Source organism: Oncorhynchus kisutch, unplaced genomic scaffold (genome assembly GCF_002021735.2).
Source record: "Oncorhynchus kisutch isolate 150728-3 unplaced genomic scaffold, Okis_V2 scaffold3909, whole genome shotgun sequence".
Classification (NCBI taxonomy): domain Eukaryota; kingdom Metazoa; phylum Chordata; class Actinopteri; order Salmoniformes; family Salmonidae; genus Oncorhynchus; species Oncorhynchus kisutch.
This window is the reverse complement of record NW_022265854.1, coordinates 136,658-157,782: the sequence shown is the minus strand read 5'-3', so window position 1 is coordinate 157,782 and position 21,125 is coordinate 136,658. Positions and strand designations below refer to the sequence as shown.

The following is a 21,125-nucleotide window of genomic DNA, read 5'->3' as shown; positions in this document are numbered from 1 at the left end:
TGTGTGTGTGTGTGTGTGTGTGTTTGTCCAGTGTGTGTGTGTGTGTTTGTCCAGTGTTAATGTGTGTGTTTGTCCAGTGTGTGTGTGTGTGTGTGTATTTGTCCAGTGTGTGTTTGTCCAGTGTGTGTGTGTGTGTGTGTATTTGTCCAGTGTGTGTGTTTCTAGTGTGTGTCCATTGTGTGTTTGTGTCCATTGTGTGTCCATTGTGTGTGTGTCTAGTGTGTGTGTGTCCAGTGTGTGTCCATTGTGTGTGTGTCTAGTGTGTGTTTGTCCAGTGTTAATGTGTGTGTTTGTCCAGTGTGTGTGTGTGTGTTTGTCCAGTGTTAATGTGTGTGTTTGTCCAGTGTGTGTGTTTGTCCAGTGTGTGTGTGTGTGTGTGTGTGTGTGTGTGTGTGTTTGTCCAGTGTGTGTGTGTGTGTTTGTCCAGTGTTAATGTGTGTGTTTGTCCAGTGTGTGTGTTTGTCCAGTGTGTGTGTGTGTGTTTGTCCAGTGTGTGTGTGTGTGTTTGTCCAGTGTTAATGTGTGTGTTTGTCCAGTGTGTGTGTTTGTCCAGTGTGTGTGTGTGTTTGTCCAGTGTGTGTGTGTGTTTGTCCAGTGTGAATATGTGTGTGTGTGTTTGTCCAGTGTTTGTGTGTGTAATGTGTGTGAGAATCCAGTGTGTGTCAGGTTATTATTTTAGGGACACTGAGGAGGCATAATCGACCCTAAACCCTGGATAGAGGGGCTCAGTGAATGTGGAGGTGAATGTGATCAGGTGGGTCAGTGTGTCAGAGGAGGCTCTATAGAAGGACAGAGTGCCGGCTGACCAGTCCAGATACACTCCTACTCTGTGGGAGCTGGAGGAGGGGACGTCTATGGTAGTGGGTTTATTATTGTGCCTGGCAGAGTAACTGTTGTCAGAGCAGAACAGACTCCAGGACTTGTCATTGTATCCAAGACAACAGTCATCACCCCTTCCTCTCCTGCTGATTCCTTTATATGTCACTCCTATACCAGCCCCCATTATCCCACTCCACTCTACCTCCCAGTAACAGCACCCAGTCAGACCCTCTCTACACAGCACCTGTCCCCAGACCTCAAATCTCTCTGGGTGATCAGGATACGGCTGCTCCTCTGTCCTCCATGTCACCTTTCTGTTCTCCTCAGACAGAGAGAGGCGTCTGTTTACTGTGTTTAGGTCCAGTGTGAGATCACAGACATCTGATGGATGAAACCAGACACAATATTAGAAATCATCATCATTCACATTAGAATGTTAACTCACTTTTCACTAATTCATTTAATGTAGATGTTTCTAGGTATCAAAAGGAGAAGTGAAGGTAACTTGAGACTTGTTGAATGATCATATGTTATACTGTATGGTAATATAAAACACACTGATTCCCATTAATTACACACACACACACACACACACACACACACACACACACACACACACACACACACACACACACACACACACACACACACACACACACACACACACACACACAGTCAAATCAACTCTTTGTAAACGTTGGTGTCCCTGATTTCTGCTTCTGTAGAACTACAGCTGATATTTAATATGACCAAGTCAGTAATGATGTTGGTCTTTGACTTAACTTGAATTAAGACTTATTCTTAGTCATATTCTTCACATCAGTCAACACTCACATTTTCTAAGTCCAGGTTTCATTCTGTTCTCTCCACCATGTTCCACACTGTAGCGGTAAGCAGAAGAACAGACAGTCATTGAGGGATACACCTGAACTCACACACACACACACACACACATACACACACACACGCGAATGTTTGCCTGTGTGTGTGTGTGTGTATGTTTGTGAGTCCAGCGTGTGTGTAAGTGTGTGTCCAGTGTGTGTCTGTGTGTGTGTGTATCCAGTGTGTGTGTGTGTGTGTGTATCCAGTGTGTGTGTGTCCAGTGTGTGTCTGTGTGTGTGTGTATCCAGTGTGTGTGTGTCCAGTGTGTGTGTATCCAGTGTGTTTGTCCAGTGTGTGTGTGTGTGTGTCCTGTGTGTGTCCAGTGTGTGTGTGTACTGTGTGTGTGTGTGAGTCCAGCGTTTGTGTGTGTCCTGTGTGTGTGTATCCAGTGTGTGTTTGTCCAGTGTGTGTGTGTGTGTCCTGTGTGTGTCCAGTGTGTGTGTGTATGAGTTCAGTGTTCAGTGTGTGTGTCCAGTGTGTGTCCAGTGTGTGTGTGTGTGTCCTGTGTGTGAGTGTCTGTGTGTGTCTGTGTGTGTCCAGTGTGTGTCCAGTGTGTGTCTGTGTGTGTGTGTATCCACTGTGTGTGTGTCCAGTGTGTGTGTGTGTGAGTCCAGTGTGTGTCTGTGTGTGTGTGCGAGTCCAGCGTGTGTGTAAGTCCTGTGTGTGTGTATCCAGTGTGTGTTTGTCCAGTGTGTGTGTGTGTGTTTCCAGTGTGTGTTTGTCCAGTGTGTGTGTGTGTGTGTGTGTCCAGTGTGTGTCCAGTGTCATTGAGCACACTGGACACACACACTGGACACACACACACACACACACACTGGAGACACACACACACACACACACACACAGTCAGCATATAACTTTGTCCAAGTGGTGTTCAGAATGTTTGTTTTAACCAGCCTGATAAGTCCAACATGTCTGATATGAACATTGACATAAACCCTCTACATACTTGAGTTTCTCCAGTCTGCAGTGTGGATCCTCCAGTCCAGCAGAGAGCAGTCTGACTCCTGAGTCTCCTGGGTGATTGTAGCTCAGGTCCAGCTCTCTCAGGTGTGAGGGGTTTGACCTCAGAGCTGAGACCAGAGAAGCACAGCCTTCCTCTGTGACTAGACAGCCTGACAGCCTGCAAAGAGTCAAATCATATTAAAATCACACTGATATTCTTTGGTGGTGAAAATAGTGGCAGTATATTTTTTCAACATATTCAGATATATCAGTGTCCTGAAATCTGCCATATCTATTCATAAAATAGTGTATCATTATTATAAATTATCAAAGTATCAGATTTAGATTGTATTGAGTATACAGTCCACACCATATCTATTTAGACAGTGAGGAATCAGATTTAGATTGTATTGAGTATACAGTCCACACCATATCTATTTAGACAGTGAGGTATCAGATTTAGATTGTATTGAGTATACAGTCCACACCATATCTATTTAGACAGTGAGGTATCAGATTTAGATTGTATTGAGTATACAGTCCACACCATATCTATTTAGACAGTGAGGTATCAGATTTAGATTGTATTGAGTATACAGTCCACAATATATATTATACTGACCTCAGAGTCTCCAGTTTACAAATTTAAAACCGTAAGGTGACATTCTGTACTGTCTCCTAATATGAAACATTCAATCGCAAATTCAAAATGCTGGAGCAGAGCACCACATGTAAAACTGTAAGCTTCACTGTCCAAACACATATGGTGTGGACTATGTGTGTCTGGTAAACACATGTGGATCTGGTGAACAGTTATCACTTGTTGACCAACTACAGGAATACTGACCTCAGAGTCTCCAGTTTACAGTGGGGATTCCCCAGTCCAGCAGAGAGCAGCTCCACTCCTGAATCCTTCAGGTCATTGTTACTCAGGTCCAGCTCTCTCAGGTGTGAGGGGTTTGACCTCAGAGCTGAGACCAGAGAAGCACAGCCTTCCTCTGTGACTCCACAGCCTGACAGCCTGACAAAGAGATCATCATGATTTCACAAACATACTGTTAATTTAACACCAGTAGTGTAGAGGGACAATAGTAGATGCATTTGGTTCATTCTCTCAAACAACATATAGATTCATCTTCCGTTTCCTAGAATTGTATGGTCATATTGTTATACTAATGTGAAAATCAATGCATTAATTCAGTATGTTGTTCAATATAATATTATACACATATTATAATATATATTTTTCTCTAAACTGAATATTTCTTCCTGATGATTAGTTCTTATATGTCATTTTATTTACTCACAGAACAGCTCTGGAGGCTTTGACCACTGGCAGCAGCCTCAGAAGACCTTCCTCTGATCTGGAGTATTTCTTCAGGTCAAACACATCCAGCTCCTGTTCTGAAGTCAGCAACACAAAGACCAGAGCTGACCACTGTGCAGGTGACAGGTTGGGTTTTGAGAGACTTCCTGATCTCAGGTATCTTTGGATCTCCTCCACTAGAGAATGGTCATTCAGTTCATTCAGACAGTGGAACAGATTGATACTCCTCTCTGGAGAGAGATCCTCCCCGATCTTCTCCTTGATGTACTTGACTGTTTCTTCATGGCTCTGTGAGCTGCTTCTTGTCTTTGTCAGTAGACCTCGCAAGTGCTTCTGATTGGACTCCAGTGAGAGGCCCAGAAGGAAGCGGAGGAAAAGGTCCAGGTTTCCTGTCTCACTTTGTAAGGCTTTATCCACAGCACTCTTGTAGAAAGTAACTTCAGGCTTGTCGTTTGTTTGCAGTTTGTCCATTAGATTCTCATTGTTGTTGATGAATGAGAGGAACACATATACAGCAGCCAGAAACTCCTGAATGCTCAGATGAACAAAGCAGTACACCTTGTCCTGGTACAGCCCACATTCCTCTTTAAAGAGCTGTGTGCACAATCCTGAGTACACTGAGGCTTCATTGACATCAATTCCAGCCTCTTTCAGGTCTGCTTCATAGAAAATCAAATTGCCTTTCACAAGCTGTTGAAAAGCCAGTTTTCCCAGTGACAGAATGCTCTCTTTATTCCAGTGTGGACCTGTCTCTTCTCTCCCAAGATACTTTGCATTCTTCTGTTTGGTATGAAACACCACAAGGTGTGTGTACATCTCAGTCAGAGTCTTGGGCATCTCTTCTCTCTTATGTTTCAGCATGTGTTCAAGGACTGTTGCAGAAATCCAACAGAAGACTGGAATGTGGCACATGATGTGGAGGCTCCTTGATGTCTTTATGTGTGAGATGATTCTGCTGGACAGGTCCTCATCCCTGAATCTCTTCCTGAAGTACTCCTCCTTCTGCGGGTCATTGAACCCTCGTACCTCTGTCACCTGGTCAACACACTCAGGGGGGATCTTATTGGCTGCTGCAGGTCGGGTAGTTATCCAGAGGAGAGCAGAGGGAAGCAGATTTCCCTTGATGAGATTTGTCAGCAGAACATCCACTGAGGTTGACTCTGTGACGTCCCAACAGATCTTGTTCTTCTGGAAGTCTAGGGGCAGTCGGCACTCATCCAGACCATCAAAGATGAACAGAACTTTGTACTTGTTGTAGATGGAGATTCCTGATTGTTTGGTTTCCATTGAGAAGTGATTGAGAAGTTCAATGAAAGTGTGTTTGTCCTCTTTCATCAAATTCAGCTCCCGAAAAGGGAATGAAAATACAAATTGGACATCCTGATTTGCTTTTCCTTCAGCCCAGTCCAGAATGAACTTCTGCACAGAGACTGTTTTTCCAATTCCAGCGACTCCCTTTGTCAGCACAGTTCTGATAGGTTTGTCTTGTCCAGTTAAGGGTTTGAAGATGTCGTTACATTTGATTGCAGTCTCTGGTCTTGCTTGTTTCCTGGTTGTTGTCTCAATCTGTCTCAGCTCATGTTCATTATTGACCTCTCCTGTTCCACCCTCTGTGATGTAGAGCTCTGTGTAGATCTTATTGAGAAGTGTTGGGTTTCCTTGTTTAGCGATCCCCTCAAATACACATTGAAACTTCTTCTTTAGATTAGATTTGAGTTCACGTTGGCAAATCACAGCGAGCTCATCTGAATCTAGAAATAACACAGAGGATATTAATATTACGTCTGTTTTAATGTCTACAGTATTGTAGGACTGTTATAAAGTTTTACATTATAATAATTTATTCTCTTAACTGACTGTCTAAATGTGTAAATGTTTTCATAATGCATTACAGACTGGTGTGACTGATTATATTATTATTGGTATTATTGATGGTATTATTAATGTTCTCTCTCTAAATTAATCACCACAACACATCCCTGCTGCTACTTGATGAGGTCACTAGGTGTTGTGTTAAGGCTGCTACAATATCATTGAGTTACACAGCTACTTTAGTTGTACTTTAGCTACAGCTTTTAAATGTTATAAAACACCATTCAACATGAGGCAGACAGATCTTACATTTCTCCAGTGTGTCAGCAAGCTCCTTCTGGTTCATTTTCCTCAGGATGTGCAGTGTGATCTTCAGAGCCCCCTCTCTGGCACTGCTCTCCTGCTGCTCATCTTCAGGGTCCACCACTTCCTTATCCTGCTTCTGACTCTCAAAGCCTTCTGGGAGTTCTGGACTAAGAATCCTCTTGAACATCTTCAGCTCGTTCTTCACAAATGTCATAATTTTCTCTTCAAGCAACTGAAATAAATAAAGTAAATAAGTTAAGCAAGAGAATAAATGCTTTCTCATTAACACATTAATGAATGATTGACAGATCAACTTTACTTGAGGTTAACAAAAACAAATGTACATAACAGGACCACATACACTGAATATGGAGGCCAGGTCTGTTTGATGACTCTGGGAAGACTGACCACTGAGAATCTCTGACTCTGGTCTCCCCTGTTGGTTTCTGTGGACAAAACATGATATTACATCTCCTCATCCAGGGAGTACACACACACACACACACACACACACACACACACACACACACACACACACACACACACACACACACACATACACACACACACACACACATACACACACACACACACACACACACAGGGAGGGAATGTTGTGTTTGTTTAATATTGTTTAGGACTATGAAGATGGACAAAAGGATGAGCCTATGGATTATGAAAAACAACAAAAATTAATTGGAAAATGGGAGAGGAGAAATGACTAGAGACAGTGTTGTTTAACTCACTGACCAGGACCCATGAGTTCTTCTTACCTTTGTTCAGTAGAAAAGTCTCCCTTTCTAAACATTATAGGTAGAATCATAGACCGGTCACTCTTCATGGACACACAGCTGGGAACAGGGGAGGCTGGTCTCTCCTGCTTGATTGGACTTCAACACAACAGAGACAAACATTACATCTCTCATCTACTCTGAGCTCAGATGGGGAAACATAAGAAGAGTTTCACAAATAGAACTGACTTCCAGATGTTAGTTAATGGCGCGAGCAGTGTGTCATTTTTAATAACGATTCATTTAGCGTCGCGAACGTTAAAGAAATTATGTTTATAAGTTACGTTTTTTTCAGAGACAAATAATCATGTTTTTTCTAAATTATTTCTATCTGCCTCACTCTCAAAGAAATCAGTAGTACTGCTAGGTTTTACACAGTAATAATATATATCTGTCTCACTCTCAGAGAAATCAGTAGTACTGCTAGGTTTTACATAGTAATAATATATATCTGTCTCACTCTCAGAGAAATCAGTAGTACTGCTAGGTTTTACACAGTAATAATATATATCTGCCTCACTCTCAGAGGAATCAGTAGTACTGCTAGGTTTTACACAGTAATAATATATATCTGCCTCACTCTCAGAGAAATCAGTAGTACTGCTAGGTTTTACACAGTAATAATATATATCTGCCTCACTCTCAGAGTAATCAGTAGTACTGCTAGGTTTTACACAGTAATACACTATATCTGCTAGGTTTTACACAGTAATAATATATATCTGTCTCACTCTGACCTGTTCACCAGACGTGATACCTTGTTGTGCTGCTGATCCAGTTTCTACTGGTCTGCCTGAGGATATGAACTCTGACCTGTTCACCAGACGTGATACCTTGTTGTGCTGCTGATCCAGTTTCTACTGGTCTGCCTGAGGATATGAACTCTGACCTGTTCACCAGACGTGTTACCTTGTTGTGCTGCTGGTCCAGTTTCTACTGGTCTGCCTGAGGATATGAACTCTGACCTGTTCACCAGACGTGTTACCTTGTTGTGCTGCTGATCCAGTTTCTGCTGGTCTGCCTCCGGCTATGGAACCCTGACGTGTTCACAGGACGTGCTACGTTGTCCTTGTGCCTTGTAAATAAAAATAAGGAAATAGCAACACAAAATAACAAGAATGAGGCTATAAGGAGTACCAGTACTGTGTCAATGTGCAGGGTACCAGGTAGTTGAGGTAATAATGAGACTATAAGGAGTACCAGTACTGTGTCAATGTGCAGGGTACCAGGTAGTTGAGGTAATAATGAGACTATAAGGAGTATCAGTACTGAGTCAATGTGCAGGGTACCAGGTAGTTGAGGTAATAATGAGACTATAAGGAGTACCAGTACTGAGTCAATGTGCAGGGTACCAGGTAGTTGAGGTAATAATGAGACTATAAGGAGTACCAGTACTGAGTCAATGTGCAGGGTACCAGGTAGTTGAGGTAATAATGAGACTATAAGGAGAACCAGTACTGAGTCAATGTGCAGGGTACCAGGTAGTTGAGGTAATAATGAGACTATAAGGAGTACCAGTACTGAGTCAATGTGCAGGGTACCAGGTAGTTGAGGTAATAATGAGGCTATAATTGACATAATATGTACATGTAGGTAGAGGTAAAAGTGACTAGAAAATCAGGATAGAGATTACCACTCCTCATCCAGGGAGTGCATACACACACACACACACACACACACACACACACACACACACACACACACACACAAAGGGAGAGAGGGAATGTTGTGTTTGTTTAATATTGTTTAGGACTATGGAAATGGACAAAATGATGAGCCTATGGATTATGAAAACAACAACAATAAATGGGAAAGTGGGAGAGGAGAAATGACTAGAGACAGTGTTGTTTAACTCACTGACCAGGACCCCTGAGTACTTCTTACCTTTGTTCAGTAGAAAAGTCTCCCTCTCTAAACACTATAGGAGGTTCCATAGACTGGTCACTCTTCATGGACACACAGCTGGGAACAGGGGAGGCTGGTCTCTCCTGCTTGATTGGTCTTCAACACAACAGAGACAAACATTACATCTCTCATCTACTCTGAGCTCAGATGGGGAAACATAAGAAGAGTTTCACAAATAGAACTGACTTCCAGACGTTAGTTAACTGCGCGAGCAGTGTGTCATTTTTAATGACGAAATTAATTCAGCGTCGCGAGCGTTGTAGTCAGTCTGTCAGCCCCGCTAAAAGGCTGGTGTCGTTACTCGGCCTTCTCCGGGGGATGTTGAGGTAAATTTACTAACCGGGAGGGTTGAATGATGTAATTTATTGGAGGGCTGGTAGACGCACTCTCGAGGTTGTTTACTCACAATATCAGATATTAAGATGATTTTTATAATGAATGTATACTGAGGTTGAGGTTCTGACTAGTGATTATTTACCCGGTGTTCAATAAACACTAAAGTTACCGTCCATCTGGTGAAGAGAGGAGAACCGGACAGAGGTAGCCAGCATCCGTCAACGAGAGAGGGAGAAGCCTCACCGGGATTTAACAGGTGGAAGAAACAACCGGGGAGCTCCATCGGTCCACAAGAAATGCAGACAGCCGGTGATGATGTAGTGGTAGCTATGGTAACTAGGATGCTGCTGGTAGAGTAGCTAGCTAGTTTACCGAGCTGTACCGACTAGCTAGGATAACTAGGATGCTGCTGGTAGAGTAGCTAGCTAGCTTACCGAGCTGTACCGACTAGCTAGGATAACTAGGATGCTGCTGGTAGAGTAGCTAGCTAGCTTACCGAGCTGTACCGGCTAGCTAGGATAACTAGGATGCTGCTGGTAGAGTAGCTAGCTAGCTTACCGAGCTGTACCGACTAGCTAGCAGGTCGTTCGTCTGTCCCTCGTCTCGATGATGAATCCGGTGAACCACAAAATGAAACAAGGATAGAGAGTGAAAAGGATCTGGCTACACTCATACTGTCCCTGACCGTAAAGAAAAATGCAAATTGAACAATAAACTTCGGTGTCTCAACACTGTAACAAACTCCGTCATTATTCCCCAAGATCACCTCAGTCCACTCTGCGCGTAACCGGCTTGGCGCCACACCGAACGGGGACGCGGACAGTTCCAGAACGCGGACATGAGCAGTGCAACACAATCAACTAAACCCAGTCTTTACAGTGGGTTACATTGGTAATACTCATTTTTTATTATTATGTATGTGTCTCAGAGTAGAACATTGGTCGTATAAGTGCTGAGAATAAAGACAGTTTACACTTATGGGTATAAATTAAAGCTATGCATGAAGTCTCTAGTCCCACCTAGTCGGCAGATATTTAGGACACCTCGTGAGCTGTCCTAAGTAGTTAAGAGTTAACAGCAGCTGTCCTAAGTAGTTAAGAGTTAACAGCAGGTGTCCTAAGTAGTTAAGAGTTAACAGCAGCTGTCCTAAGTAGTTAAGAGTTACCAGCAGGTGTCCTAAGTAGTTAAGAGTTAACAGCAGCTGTCCTAAGTAGTTAAGAGTTAACAGCAGGTGTCCTAAGTAGTTAAGAGTTAACAGCAGGTGTCCTAAGTAGTTAAGAGTTAACAGCAGGTGTCCTAAGTAGTTAAGAGTTAACAGCAGCTGTCTTGATAATACTATAGAATAATGCAGTGAGTCAGTGGTTCCTGCACCACATGTAATTGCTTTGTAGTAGTTAAAATTAATGTTTTATATTTCTATATGATCAATCGATAAATAATGTAGACCTACATGCAACAGTATGTCTTGTGCTTTTGGCAATGATTTATGTATAATAATGATGTATAACAAGTGATATCATGTATGTCTGTGGCGGCAGGTAGCCACGTGGTTAGAGTGTAGAGGCGGCAGGTAGCCTCGTGGTTAGAGTGTAGAGGTGGCAGGTAGCCTCATGGTTTGAGTGTTGGGCCAGTAACCGAAAGATTGCTAGATCGAATCCCTGAGCTGACAAGGTAAATATCTGCCCCTGAACAAGGCAGTTAACCACTGTTCCTAGGCAGCCATTGTAAATAACATCTGCTAACCATGTGTATGTAACCAATAACATCTGCTAACCATGTGTATGTGATCAATAACATCTGCTAACCCTGTGTATGTGACCAATAACATCTGCTAACCATGTGTATGTGACCAATAACATATGCTAACCCTGTGTATGTGACCAATAACATCTGCTAACCCTGTGTATGGGACCAATAACATCTGCTAACCCTGTGTATGTGACCAATAACATCTGTTAACCCTGTGTATGTGACCAATAACATCTGTTAACCCTGTGTATGTAACTAATAACATCTCTTAACCATGTGACTAATAACATCTGCTAACCCTGTGTATGTGACCAATAACGTCTGTTAACCATGTGTATGTGACCAATAACATCTGCTAACCCTGTGTATGTGACCAATAACATCTGCTAACCCTGTGTATGTGACCAATAACATCTGCTAACCATGGGACCAATTTGATTTATATCTGGGACTAAGTTTGTTTATGTGTTGGCTTCATGTTCTGTGTTTGTAAACTCCAGCTCAGATGATTGAGCTTAAAGTATCTGTCCAGTGTTTACAGGTTTATATGAATTCTGACCTAAAATGTTTTCAAATATGAGTGAAATAGTTTTCCTTCTAATAATTGGTAATTAAGTTATTAATTTGTCATTTTATTTCACCTTTATTTAACCAGGTTGGCCTATTAAGAACAAGTTCTCATTTACAACTGCGACCTGGCCAAGATAAAGCAAAGCTGTGCCACAAAAACAACTTAGAGTTCCACATGGGATTCAGTGTGTGCAAATGTAGTACGATTAGGGAATTAAGGCAATAGATAGGCCATCGTGCCATAGTGGTGTTGGCTTTGGGGATGACCAGTGAAATATACCTGCTGGAGCGTGTGCTACAAGTGGGTGTTGCTATGGTGACCAGTGAGCTGAGATAAAGCGTGGCTTTACCTAGCAAAGACATAGATGACCTGGAGACAGTGTGTTTGCCGACAAGTATGAAGCGAGGGCCAGCCAACAACAGCATACAGGTCGCAGTGGTGGGTAGTATATGGGGCTTTGGTGACAAAACGGACGGCACTGTGATAGACTGCATCCGATTTGCTGAGTAGAGTATTGGAGACTATTTTGTAAATGACAGTCGGTAGGCTAGTCAGTTTTAGTCAGTTTTACGAGGGTATGTTTGGCAGCATGAGTGAAGGAGGCTTTGTTGCGAAATAGGAAGCCGATTCTAGATTTAATTTTGGATTGGAGATGCTTAATGTGAGTCTGGAAGGAGAGTTTACAGTCTAACCAGACACCCAGGTATTTGTAGTTGTCCACGTATTCTAAGTCAGAGCCATCCAGAGTAGTGATGCTAGTCGGGTGGGCGGGTGCAGGAAGCAATCAGTTGAAGAGCATTCAGTTTTACTTGGGTATGAGTTAACAGAATACAACCTTTTAAAAGTTCTCTCTCTCTCTCTCTCTCTCTCTCTCTCTGTGGTGTGTACTGGCAGCAGAGAAGTCAGGCAAAAACTGATTTACAACGACGCAGATCAATACATAAAACCACCATAAACAGAACAATAAATGAATGGGTGAACAAAACCCGTTACACACCAGCATCATCATCATGTGCACAAGCACTACAATAAACAGTGTTTGTTTAATGTTGTTTTAGGACTATGCAAATAGACAAAATGATTAGCCTATGGATTATGAAAACAACAACAATAAATGGGAAAATGGGAGAGGAGAAATGACTAGAGACAGTGTTGTTTAACTCACTGACCAGGACCCATGAGTTCTCCTTACCTTTGTTCAGTAGAAAAGTCTCCCTCTCTAAACACTATAGGTAGACGCATAGACCAGTCACTCTTCATGGACACACAGCTGGGAACAGGGGAGGCTGGTCTCTCCTGCTGGATTGGTCTTCAACACAACAGAGACAAACATTACATCTCTCATCTTCTCAGAGCTCAGATGGGGAAACATAAGAAGAGTTTCACAAATAGAACTGACTTCCAGACGTTAGTTAACTGCGCGAGCAGTGTGTCATTTTTAATGACGAAATTAATTCAGCGTCGCGAGCGTTGTAGTCAGTCTGTCAGCCCCGCTAAAAGGCTGGTGTCGTTACTCGGCCTTCTCCGGGGGATGTTGAGGTAAATTTACTAACCGGGAGGGTTGAATGATGTAATTTATTGGAGGGCTGGAAGACGCACTCTCGAGGTTGTTTACTCACAATATCAGATATTAAGATGATTTTTATAATGAATGTATACTGAGGTTGAGGTTCTGACTAGTGATTATTTACCCGGTGTTCAATAAACACTAAAGTTACCGTCCATCTGGTGAAGAGAGGAGAACCGGACAGAGGTAGCCAGCATCCGTCAACGAGAGAGGGAGAAGCCTCACCGGGATTTAACAGGTGGAAGAAACAACCGGGGAGCTCCATCGGTCCACAAGAAATGCAGACAGCCGGTGATGATGTAGTGGTAGCTATGGTAACTAGGATGCTGCTGGTAGAGTAGCTAGCTAGTTTACCGAGCTGTACCGACTAGCTAGGATAACTAGGATGCTGCTGGTAGAGTAGCTAGCTAGCTTACCGAGCTGTACCGACTAGCTAGGATAACTAGGATGCTGCTGGTAGAGTAGCTAGCTAGCTTACCGAGCTGTACCGGCTAGCTAGGATAACTAGGATGCTGCTGGTAGAGTAGCTAGCTAGCTTACCGAGCTGTACCGACTAGCTAGCAGGTCGTTCGTCTGTCCCTCGTCTCGATGATGAATCCGGTGAACCACAAAATGAAACAAGGATAGAGAGTGAAAAGGATCTGGCTACACTCATACTGTCCCTGACCGTAAAGAAAAATGCAAATTGAACAATAAACTTCGGTGTCTCAACACTGTAACAAACTCCGTCATTATTCCCCAAGATCACCTCAGTCCACTCTGCGCGTAACCGGCTTGGCGCCACACCGAACGGGGACGCGGACAGTTCCAGAACGCGGACATGAGCAGTGCAACACAATCAACTAAACCCAGTCTTTACAGTGGGTTACATTGGTAATACTCATTTTTTATTATTATGTATGTGTCTCAGAGTAGAACATTGGTCGTATAAGTGCTGAGAATAAAGACAGTTTACACTTATGGGTATAAATTAAAGCTATGCATGAAGTCTCTAGTCCCACCTAGTCGGCAGATATTTAGGACACCTCGTGAGCTGTCCTAAGTAGTTAAGAGTTAACAGCAGCTGTCCTAAGTAGTTAAGAGTTAACAGCAGGTGTCCTAAGTAGTTAAGAGTTAACAGCAGCTGTCCTAAGTAGTTAAGAGTTACCAGCAGGTGTCCTAAGTAGTTAAGAGTTAACAGCAGCTGTCCTAAGTAGTTAAGAGTTAACAGCAGGTGTCCTAAGTAGTTAAGAGTTAACAGCAGCTGTCCTAAGTAGTTAAGAGTTAACAGCAGGTGTCCTAAGTAGTTAAGAGTTAACAGCAGCTGTCTTGATAATACTATAGAATAATGCAGTGAGTCAGTGGTTCCTGCACCACATGTAATTGCTTTGTAGTAGTTAAAATTAATGTTTTATATTTCTATATGATCAATCGATAAATAATGTAGACCTACATGCAACAGTATGTCTTGTGCTTTTGGCAATGATTTATGTATAATAATGATGTATAACAAGTGATATCATGTATGTCTGTGGCGGCAGGTAGCCACGTGGTTAGAGTGTAGAGGCGGCAGGTAGCCTCGTGGTTAGAGTGTAGAGGTGGCAGGTAGCCTCATGGTTTGAGTGTTGGGCCAGTAACCGAAAGATTGCTAGATCGAATCCCTGAGCTGACAAGGTAAATATCTGCCCCTGAACAAGGCAGTTAACCACTGTTCCTAGGCAGCCATTGTAAATAACATCTGCTAACCATGTGTATGTAACCAATAACATCTGCTAACCATGTGTATGTGATCAATAACATATGCTAACCCTGTGTATGTGACCAATAACATCTGCTAACCATGTGTATGTGATCAATAACATCTGCTAACCATGTGTATGTGACTAATAACATCTGCTAACCCTGTGTATGTGACCAATAACATCTGCTAACCCTGTGTATGTGACCAATAACATCTGCTAACCATGTGTATGTCACCAATAACATCTGCTAACCATGTGTATGTCACCAATAACATCTGCTAACCCTGTGTATGTGACCAATAACATCTGCTAACCATGTGTATGTGACCAATAACATATGCTAACCCTGTGTATGTGACCAATAACATCTGCTAACCCTGTGTATGTGACCAATAACATCTGCTAACCCTGTGTATGTGACCAATAACATCTGTTAACCCTGTGTATGTGACCAATAACATCTGTTAACCCTGTGTATGTAACTAATAACATCTCTTAACCATGTGACTAATAACATCTGCTAACCCTGTGTATGTGACCAATAACATCTGTTAACCATGTGTATGTGACCAATAACATCTGCTAACCCTGTGTATGTGACCAATAACATCTGCTAACCATGGGACCAATTTGATTTATATCTGGGACTAAGTTTGTTTATGTGTTGGCTTCATGTTCTGTGTTTGTAAACTCCAGCTCAGATGATTGAGCTTAAAAGTATCTGTCCAGTGTTTACAGGTTTATATGAATTCTGACCTAAAATGTTTTCAAATATGAGTGAAATAGTTTTCCTTCTAATAATTGGTAATTAAGTTATTAATTTGTCATTTTATTTCACCTTTATTTAACCAGGTTGGCCTATTAAGAACAAGTTCTCATTTACAACTGCGACCTGGCCAAGATAAAGCAAAGCTGTGCCACAAAAACAACTTAGAGTTCCACATGGGATTCAGTGTGTGCAAATGTAGTACGATTAGGGAATTAAGGCAATAGATAGGCCATCGTGCCATAGTGGTGTTGGCTTTGGGGATGACCAGTGAAATATACCTGCTGGAGCGTGTGCTACAAGTGGGTGTTGCTATGGTGACCAGTGAGCTGAGATAAAGCGTGGCTTTACCTAGCAAAGACATAGATGACCTGGAGACAGTGTGTTTGCCGACAAGTATGAAGCGAGGGCCAGCCAACAACAGCATACAGGTCGCAGTGGTGGGTAGTATATGGGGCTTTGGTGACAAAACGGACGGCACTGTGATAGACTGCATCCGATTTGCTGAGTAGAGTATTGGAGACTATTTTGTAAATGACAGTCGGTAGGCTAGTCAGTTTTAGTCAGTTTTACGAGGGTATGTTTGGCAGCATGAGTGAAGGAGGCTTTGTTGCGAAATAGGAAGCCGATTCTAGATTTAATTTTGGATTGGAGATGCTTAATGTGAGTCTGGAAGGAGAGTTTACAGTCTAACCAGACACCCAGGTATTTGTAGTTGTCCACGTATTCTAAGTCAGAGCCATCCAGAGTAGTGATGCTAGTCGGGTGGGCGGGTGCAGGAAGCAATCAGTTGAAGAGCATTCAGTTTTACTTGGGTATGAGTTAACAGAATACAACCTTTTAAAAGTTCTCTCTCTCTCTCTCTCTCTCTCTCTCTCTCTCTGTGGTGTGTACTGGCAGCAGAGAAGTCAGGCAAAAACTGATTTACAACGACGCAGATCAATACATAAAACCACCATAAACAGAACAATAAATGAATGGGTGAACAAAACCCGTTACACACCAGCATCATCATCATGTGCACAAGCACTACAATAAACAGTGTTTGTTTAATGTTGTTTTAGGACTATGCAAATAGACAAAATGATTAGCCTATGGATTATGAAAACAACAACAATAAATGGGAAAATGGGAGAGGAGAAATGACTAGAGACAGTGTTGTTTAACTCACTGACCAGGACCCATGAGTTCTCCTTACCTTTGTTCAGTAGAAAAGTCTCCCTCTCTAAACACTATAGGTAGACGCATAGACCGGTCACTCTTCATGGACACACAGCTGGGAACAGGGGAGGCTGGTCTCTCCTGCTGGATTGGTCTTCAACACAACAGAGACAAACATTACATCTCTCATCTTCTCAGAGCTCAGATGGGGAAACATAAGAAGAGTTTCACAAATAGAACTGACTTCCAGACGTTAGTTAACTGCGCGAGCAGTGTGTCATTTTTAATGACGAAATTAATTCAGCGTCGCGAGCGTTGTAGTCAGTCTGTCAGCCCCGCTAAAAGGCTGGTGTCGTTACTCGGCCTTCTCCGGGGGATGTTGAGGTAAATTTACTAACCGGGAGGGTTGAATGATGTAATTTATTGGAGGGCTGGAAGACGCACTCTCGAGGTTGTTTACTCACAATATCAGATATTAAGATGCTTTTTATAATGAATGTATACTGAGGTTGAGGTTCTGACTAGTGATTATTTACCCGGTGTTCAATAAACACTAAAGTTACCGTCCATCTGGTGAAGAGAGGAGAACCGGACAGAGGTAGCCAGCATCCGTCAACGAGAGAGGGAGAAGCCTCACCGGGATTTAACAGGTGGAAGAAACAACCGGGGAGCTCCATCGGTCCACAAGAAATGCAGACAGCCGGTGATGATGTAGTGGTAGCTATGGTAACTAGGATGCTGCTGGTAGAGTAGCTAGCTAGTTTACCGAGCTGTACCGACTAGCTAGGATAACTAGGATGCTGCTGGTAGAGTAGCTAGCTAGCTTACCGAGCTGTACCGACTAGCTAGGATAACTAGGATGCTGCTGGTAGAGTAGCTAGCTAGCTTACCGAGCTGTACCGGCTAGCTAGGATAACTAGGATGCTGCTGGTAGAGTAGCTAGCTAGCTTACCGAGCTGTACCGACTAGCTAGCAGGTCGTTCGTCTGTCCCTCGTCTCGATGATGAATCCGGTGAACCACAAAATGAAACAAGGATAGAGAGTGAAAAGGATCTGGCTACACTCATACTGTCCCTGACCGTAAAGAAAAATGCAAATTGAACAATAAACTTCGGTGTCTCAACACTGTAACAAACTCCGTCATTATTCCCCAAGATCACCTCAGTCCACTCTGCGCGTAACCGGCTTGGCGCCACACCGAACGGGGACGCGGACAGTTCCAGAACGCGGACATGAGCAGTGCAACACAATCAACTAAACCCAGTCTTTACAGTGGGTTACATTGGTAATATTCATTTTTTATTATTATGTAAGTGTCTCAGAGTAGAACATTGGTCGTATAAGTGCTGAGAATAAAGACAGTTTACACTTATGGGTATAAATTAAAGCTATGCATGAAGTCTCTAGTCCCACCTAGTCGGCAGATATTTAGGACACCTCGTGAGCTGTCCTAAGTAGTTAAGAGTTAACAGCAGCTGTCCTAAGTAGTTAAGAGTTAACAGCAGGTGTCCTAAGTAGTTAAGAGTTAACAGCAGCTGTCCTAAGTAGTTAAGAGTTACCAGCAGGTGTCCTAAGTAGTTAAGAGTTAACAGCAGCTGTCCTAAGTAGTTAAGAGTTAACAGCAGGTGTCCTAAGTAGTTAAGAGTTAACAGCAGGTGTCCTAAGTAGTTAAGAGTTAACAGCAGGTGTCCTAAGTAGTTAAGAGTTAACAGCAGCTGTCTTGATAATACTATAGAATAATGCAGTGAGTCAGTGGTTCCTGCACCACATGTAATTGCTTTGTAGTAGTTAAAATTAATGTTTTATATTTCTATATGATCAATCGATAAATAATGTAGACCTACATGCAACAGTATGTCTTGTGCTTTTGGCAATGATTTATGTATAATAATGATGTATAACAAGTGATATCATGTATGTCTGTGGCGGCAGGTAGCCACGTGGTTAGAGTGTAGAGGCGGCAGGTAGCCTCGTGGTTAGAGTGTAGAGGTGGCAGGTAGCCTCATGGTTTGAGTGTTGGGCCAGTAACCGAAAGATTGCTAGATCGAATCCCTGAGCTGACAAGGTAAATATCTGCCCCTGAACAAGGCAGTTAACCACTGTTCCTAGGCAGCCATTGTAAATAACATCTGCTAACCATGTGTATGTAACCAATAACATCTGCTAACCATGTGTATGTGATCAATAACATCTGCTAACCCTGTGTATGTGACCAATAACATCTGCTAACCATGTGTATGTGACCAATAACATATGCTAACCCTGTGTATGTGACCAATAACATCTGCTAACCCTGTGTATGTGACCAATAACATCTGCTAACCCTGTGTATGTGACCAATAACATCTGTTAACCCTGTGTATGTGACCAATAACATCTGTTAACCCTGTGTATGTAACTAATAACATCTCTTAACCATGTGACTAATAACATCTGCTAACCCTGTGTATGTGACCAATAACATCTGTTAACCATGTGTATGTGACCAATAACATCTGCTAACCCTGTGTATGTGACCAATAACATCTGCTAACCATGTGTATGTAACCTATAACATCTGCTAACCATGGGACCAATTTGATTTATATCTGGGACTAAGTTTGTTTATGTGTTGGCTTCATGTTCTGTGTTTGTAAACTCCAGCTCAGATGATTGAGCTTAAAGTATCTGTCCAGTGTTTACAGGTTTATATGAATTCTGACCTAAAATGTTTTCAAATATGAGTGAAATAGTTTTCCTTCTAATAATTGGTAATTAAGTTATTAATTTGTCATTTTATTTCACCTTTATTTAACCAGGTTGGCCTATTAAGAACAAGTTCTCATTTACAACTGCGACCTGGCCAAGATAAAGCAAAGCTGTGCCACAAAAACAACTTAGAGTTCCACATGGGATTCAGTGTGTGCAAATGTAGTACGATTAGGGAATTAAGGCAATAGATAGGCCATCGTGCCATAGTGGTGTTGGCTTTGGGGATGACCAGTGAAATATACCTGCTGGAGCGTGTGCTACAAGTGGGTGTTGCTATGGTGACCAGTGAGCTGAGATAAAGCGTGGCTTTACCTAGCAAAGACATAGATGACCTGGAGACAGTGTGTTTGCCGACAAGTATGAAGCGAGGGCCAGCCAACAACAGCATACAGGTCGCAGTGGTGGGTAGTATATGGGGCTTTGGTGACAAAACGGACGGCACTGTGATAGACTGCATCCGATTTGCTGAGTAGAGTATTGGAGACTATTTTGTAAATGACAGTCGGTAGGCTAGTCAGTTTTAGTCAGTTTTACGAGGGTATGTTTGGCAGCATGAGTGAAGGAGGCTTTGTTGCGAAATAGGAAGCCGATTCTAGATTTAATTTTGGATTGGAGATGCTTAATGTGAGTCTGGAAGGAGAGTTTACAGTCTAACCAGACACCCAGGTATTTGTAGTTGTCCACGTATTCTAAGTCAGAGCCATCCAGAGTAGTGATGCTAGTCGGGTGGGCGGGTGCAGGAAGCAATCAGTTGAAGAGCATTCAGTTTTACTTGGGTATGAGTTAACAGAATACAACCTTTTAAAAGTTCTCTCTCTCTCTCTCTCTCTCTCTCTCTCTCTCTCTGTGGTGTGTACTGGCAGCAGAGAAGTCAGGCAAAAACTGATTTACAACGACGCAGATCAATACATAAAACCACCATAAACAGAACAATAAATGAATGGGTGAACAAAACCCGTTACACACCAGCATCATCATCATGTGCACAAGCACTACAATAAACAGTGTTTGTTTAATGTTGTTTTAGGACTATGCAAATAGACAAAATGATTAGCCTATGGATTATGAAAACAACAACAATAAATGGGAAAATGGGAGAGGAGAAATGACTAGAGACAGTGTTGTTTAACTCACTGACCAGGACCCATGAGTTCTCCTTACCTTTGTTCAGTAGAAAAGTCTCCCTCTCTAAACACTATAGGTAGACGCATAGACCGGTCACTCTTCATGGACACACAGCTGGGAACAGGGGAGGCTGGTCTCTCCTGCTGGATTGGTCTTCAACACAACAGAGACAAACATTACATCTCTCATCTTCTCAGAGCTCAGATGGGGAAACATAAGAAGAGTTTCACAAATAGAACTGACTTCCAGACGTTAGTTAACTGCGCGAGCAGTGTGTCATTTTTAATGACGAAATTAATTCAGCGTCGCGAGCGTTGTAGTCAGTCTGTCAGCCCCGCTAAAAGGCTGGTGTCGTTACTCGGCCTTCTCCGGGGGATGTTGAGGTAAATTTACTAACCGGGAGGGTTGAATGATGTAATTTATTGGAGGGCTGGAAGACGCACTCTCGAGGTTGTTTACTCACAATATCAGATATTAAGATGCTTTTTATAATGAATGTATACTGAGGTTGAGGTTCTGACTAGTGATTATTTACCCGGTGTTCAATAAACACTAAAGTTACCGTCCATCTGGTGAAGAGAGGAGAACCGG

The 21,125-nt window shown here is 42.6% G+C and overlaps 1 protein-coding gene across 1 annotated transcript in view; it reads right to left on the bottom strand.

The window, feature by feature from the left end:
• Nucleotides 1-566: 566 nt before the first annotated feature.
• LOC116372093 (NLR family CARD domain-containing protein 3-like) overlaps nucleotides 567-21,125 on the bottom strand; it is a 30,468-nt gene continuing 9,909 nt past the window's right edge. Inside the window, exons 3-15 of the mRNA XM_031821182.1 lie at nucleotides 20,571-20,687; nucleotides 16,696-16,812; nucleotides 12,636-12,752; nucleotides 8,767-8,883; nucleotides 7,868-7,957; nucleotides 6,865-6,981; nucleotides 6,453-6,537; nucleotides 6,095-6,323; nucleotides 3,954-5,724; nucleotides 3,494-3,667; nucleotides 2,651-2,824; nucleotides 1,654-1,700; nucleotides 567-1,200 (exon numbers count right to left, since the gene is read on the bottom strand). Of these exons, the coding sequence (XP_031677042.1) occupies nucleotides 671-1,200; nucleotides 1,654-1,700; nucleotides 2,651-2,824; nucleotides 3,494-3,667; nucleotides 3,954-5,724; nucleotides 6,095-6,323; nucleotides 6,453-6,537; nucleotides 6,865-6,981; nucleotides 7,868-7,957; nucleotides 8,767-8,883; nucleotides 12,636-12,752; nucleotides 16,696-16,812; nucleotides 20,571-20,687 (3,685 nt within the window). The 3' untranslated portion in view covers nucleotides 567-670. The remainder of the gene's footprint in view (nucleotides 1,201-1,653; nucleotides 1,701-2,650; nucleotides 2,825-3,493; nucleotides 3,668-3,953; nucleotides 5,725-6,094; nucleotides 6,324-6,452; nucleotides 6,538-6,864; nucleotides 6,982-7,867; nucleotides 7,958-8,766; nucleotides 8,884-12,635; nucleotides 12,753-16,695; nucleotides 16,813-20,570; nucleotides 20,688-21,125) is intronic.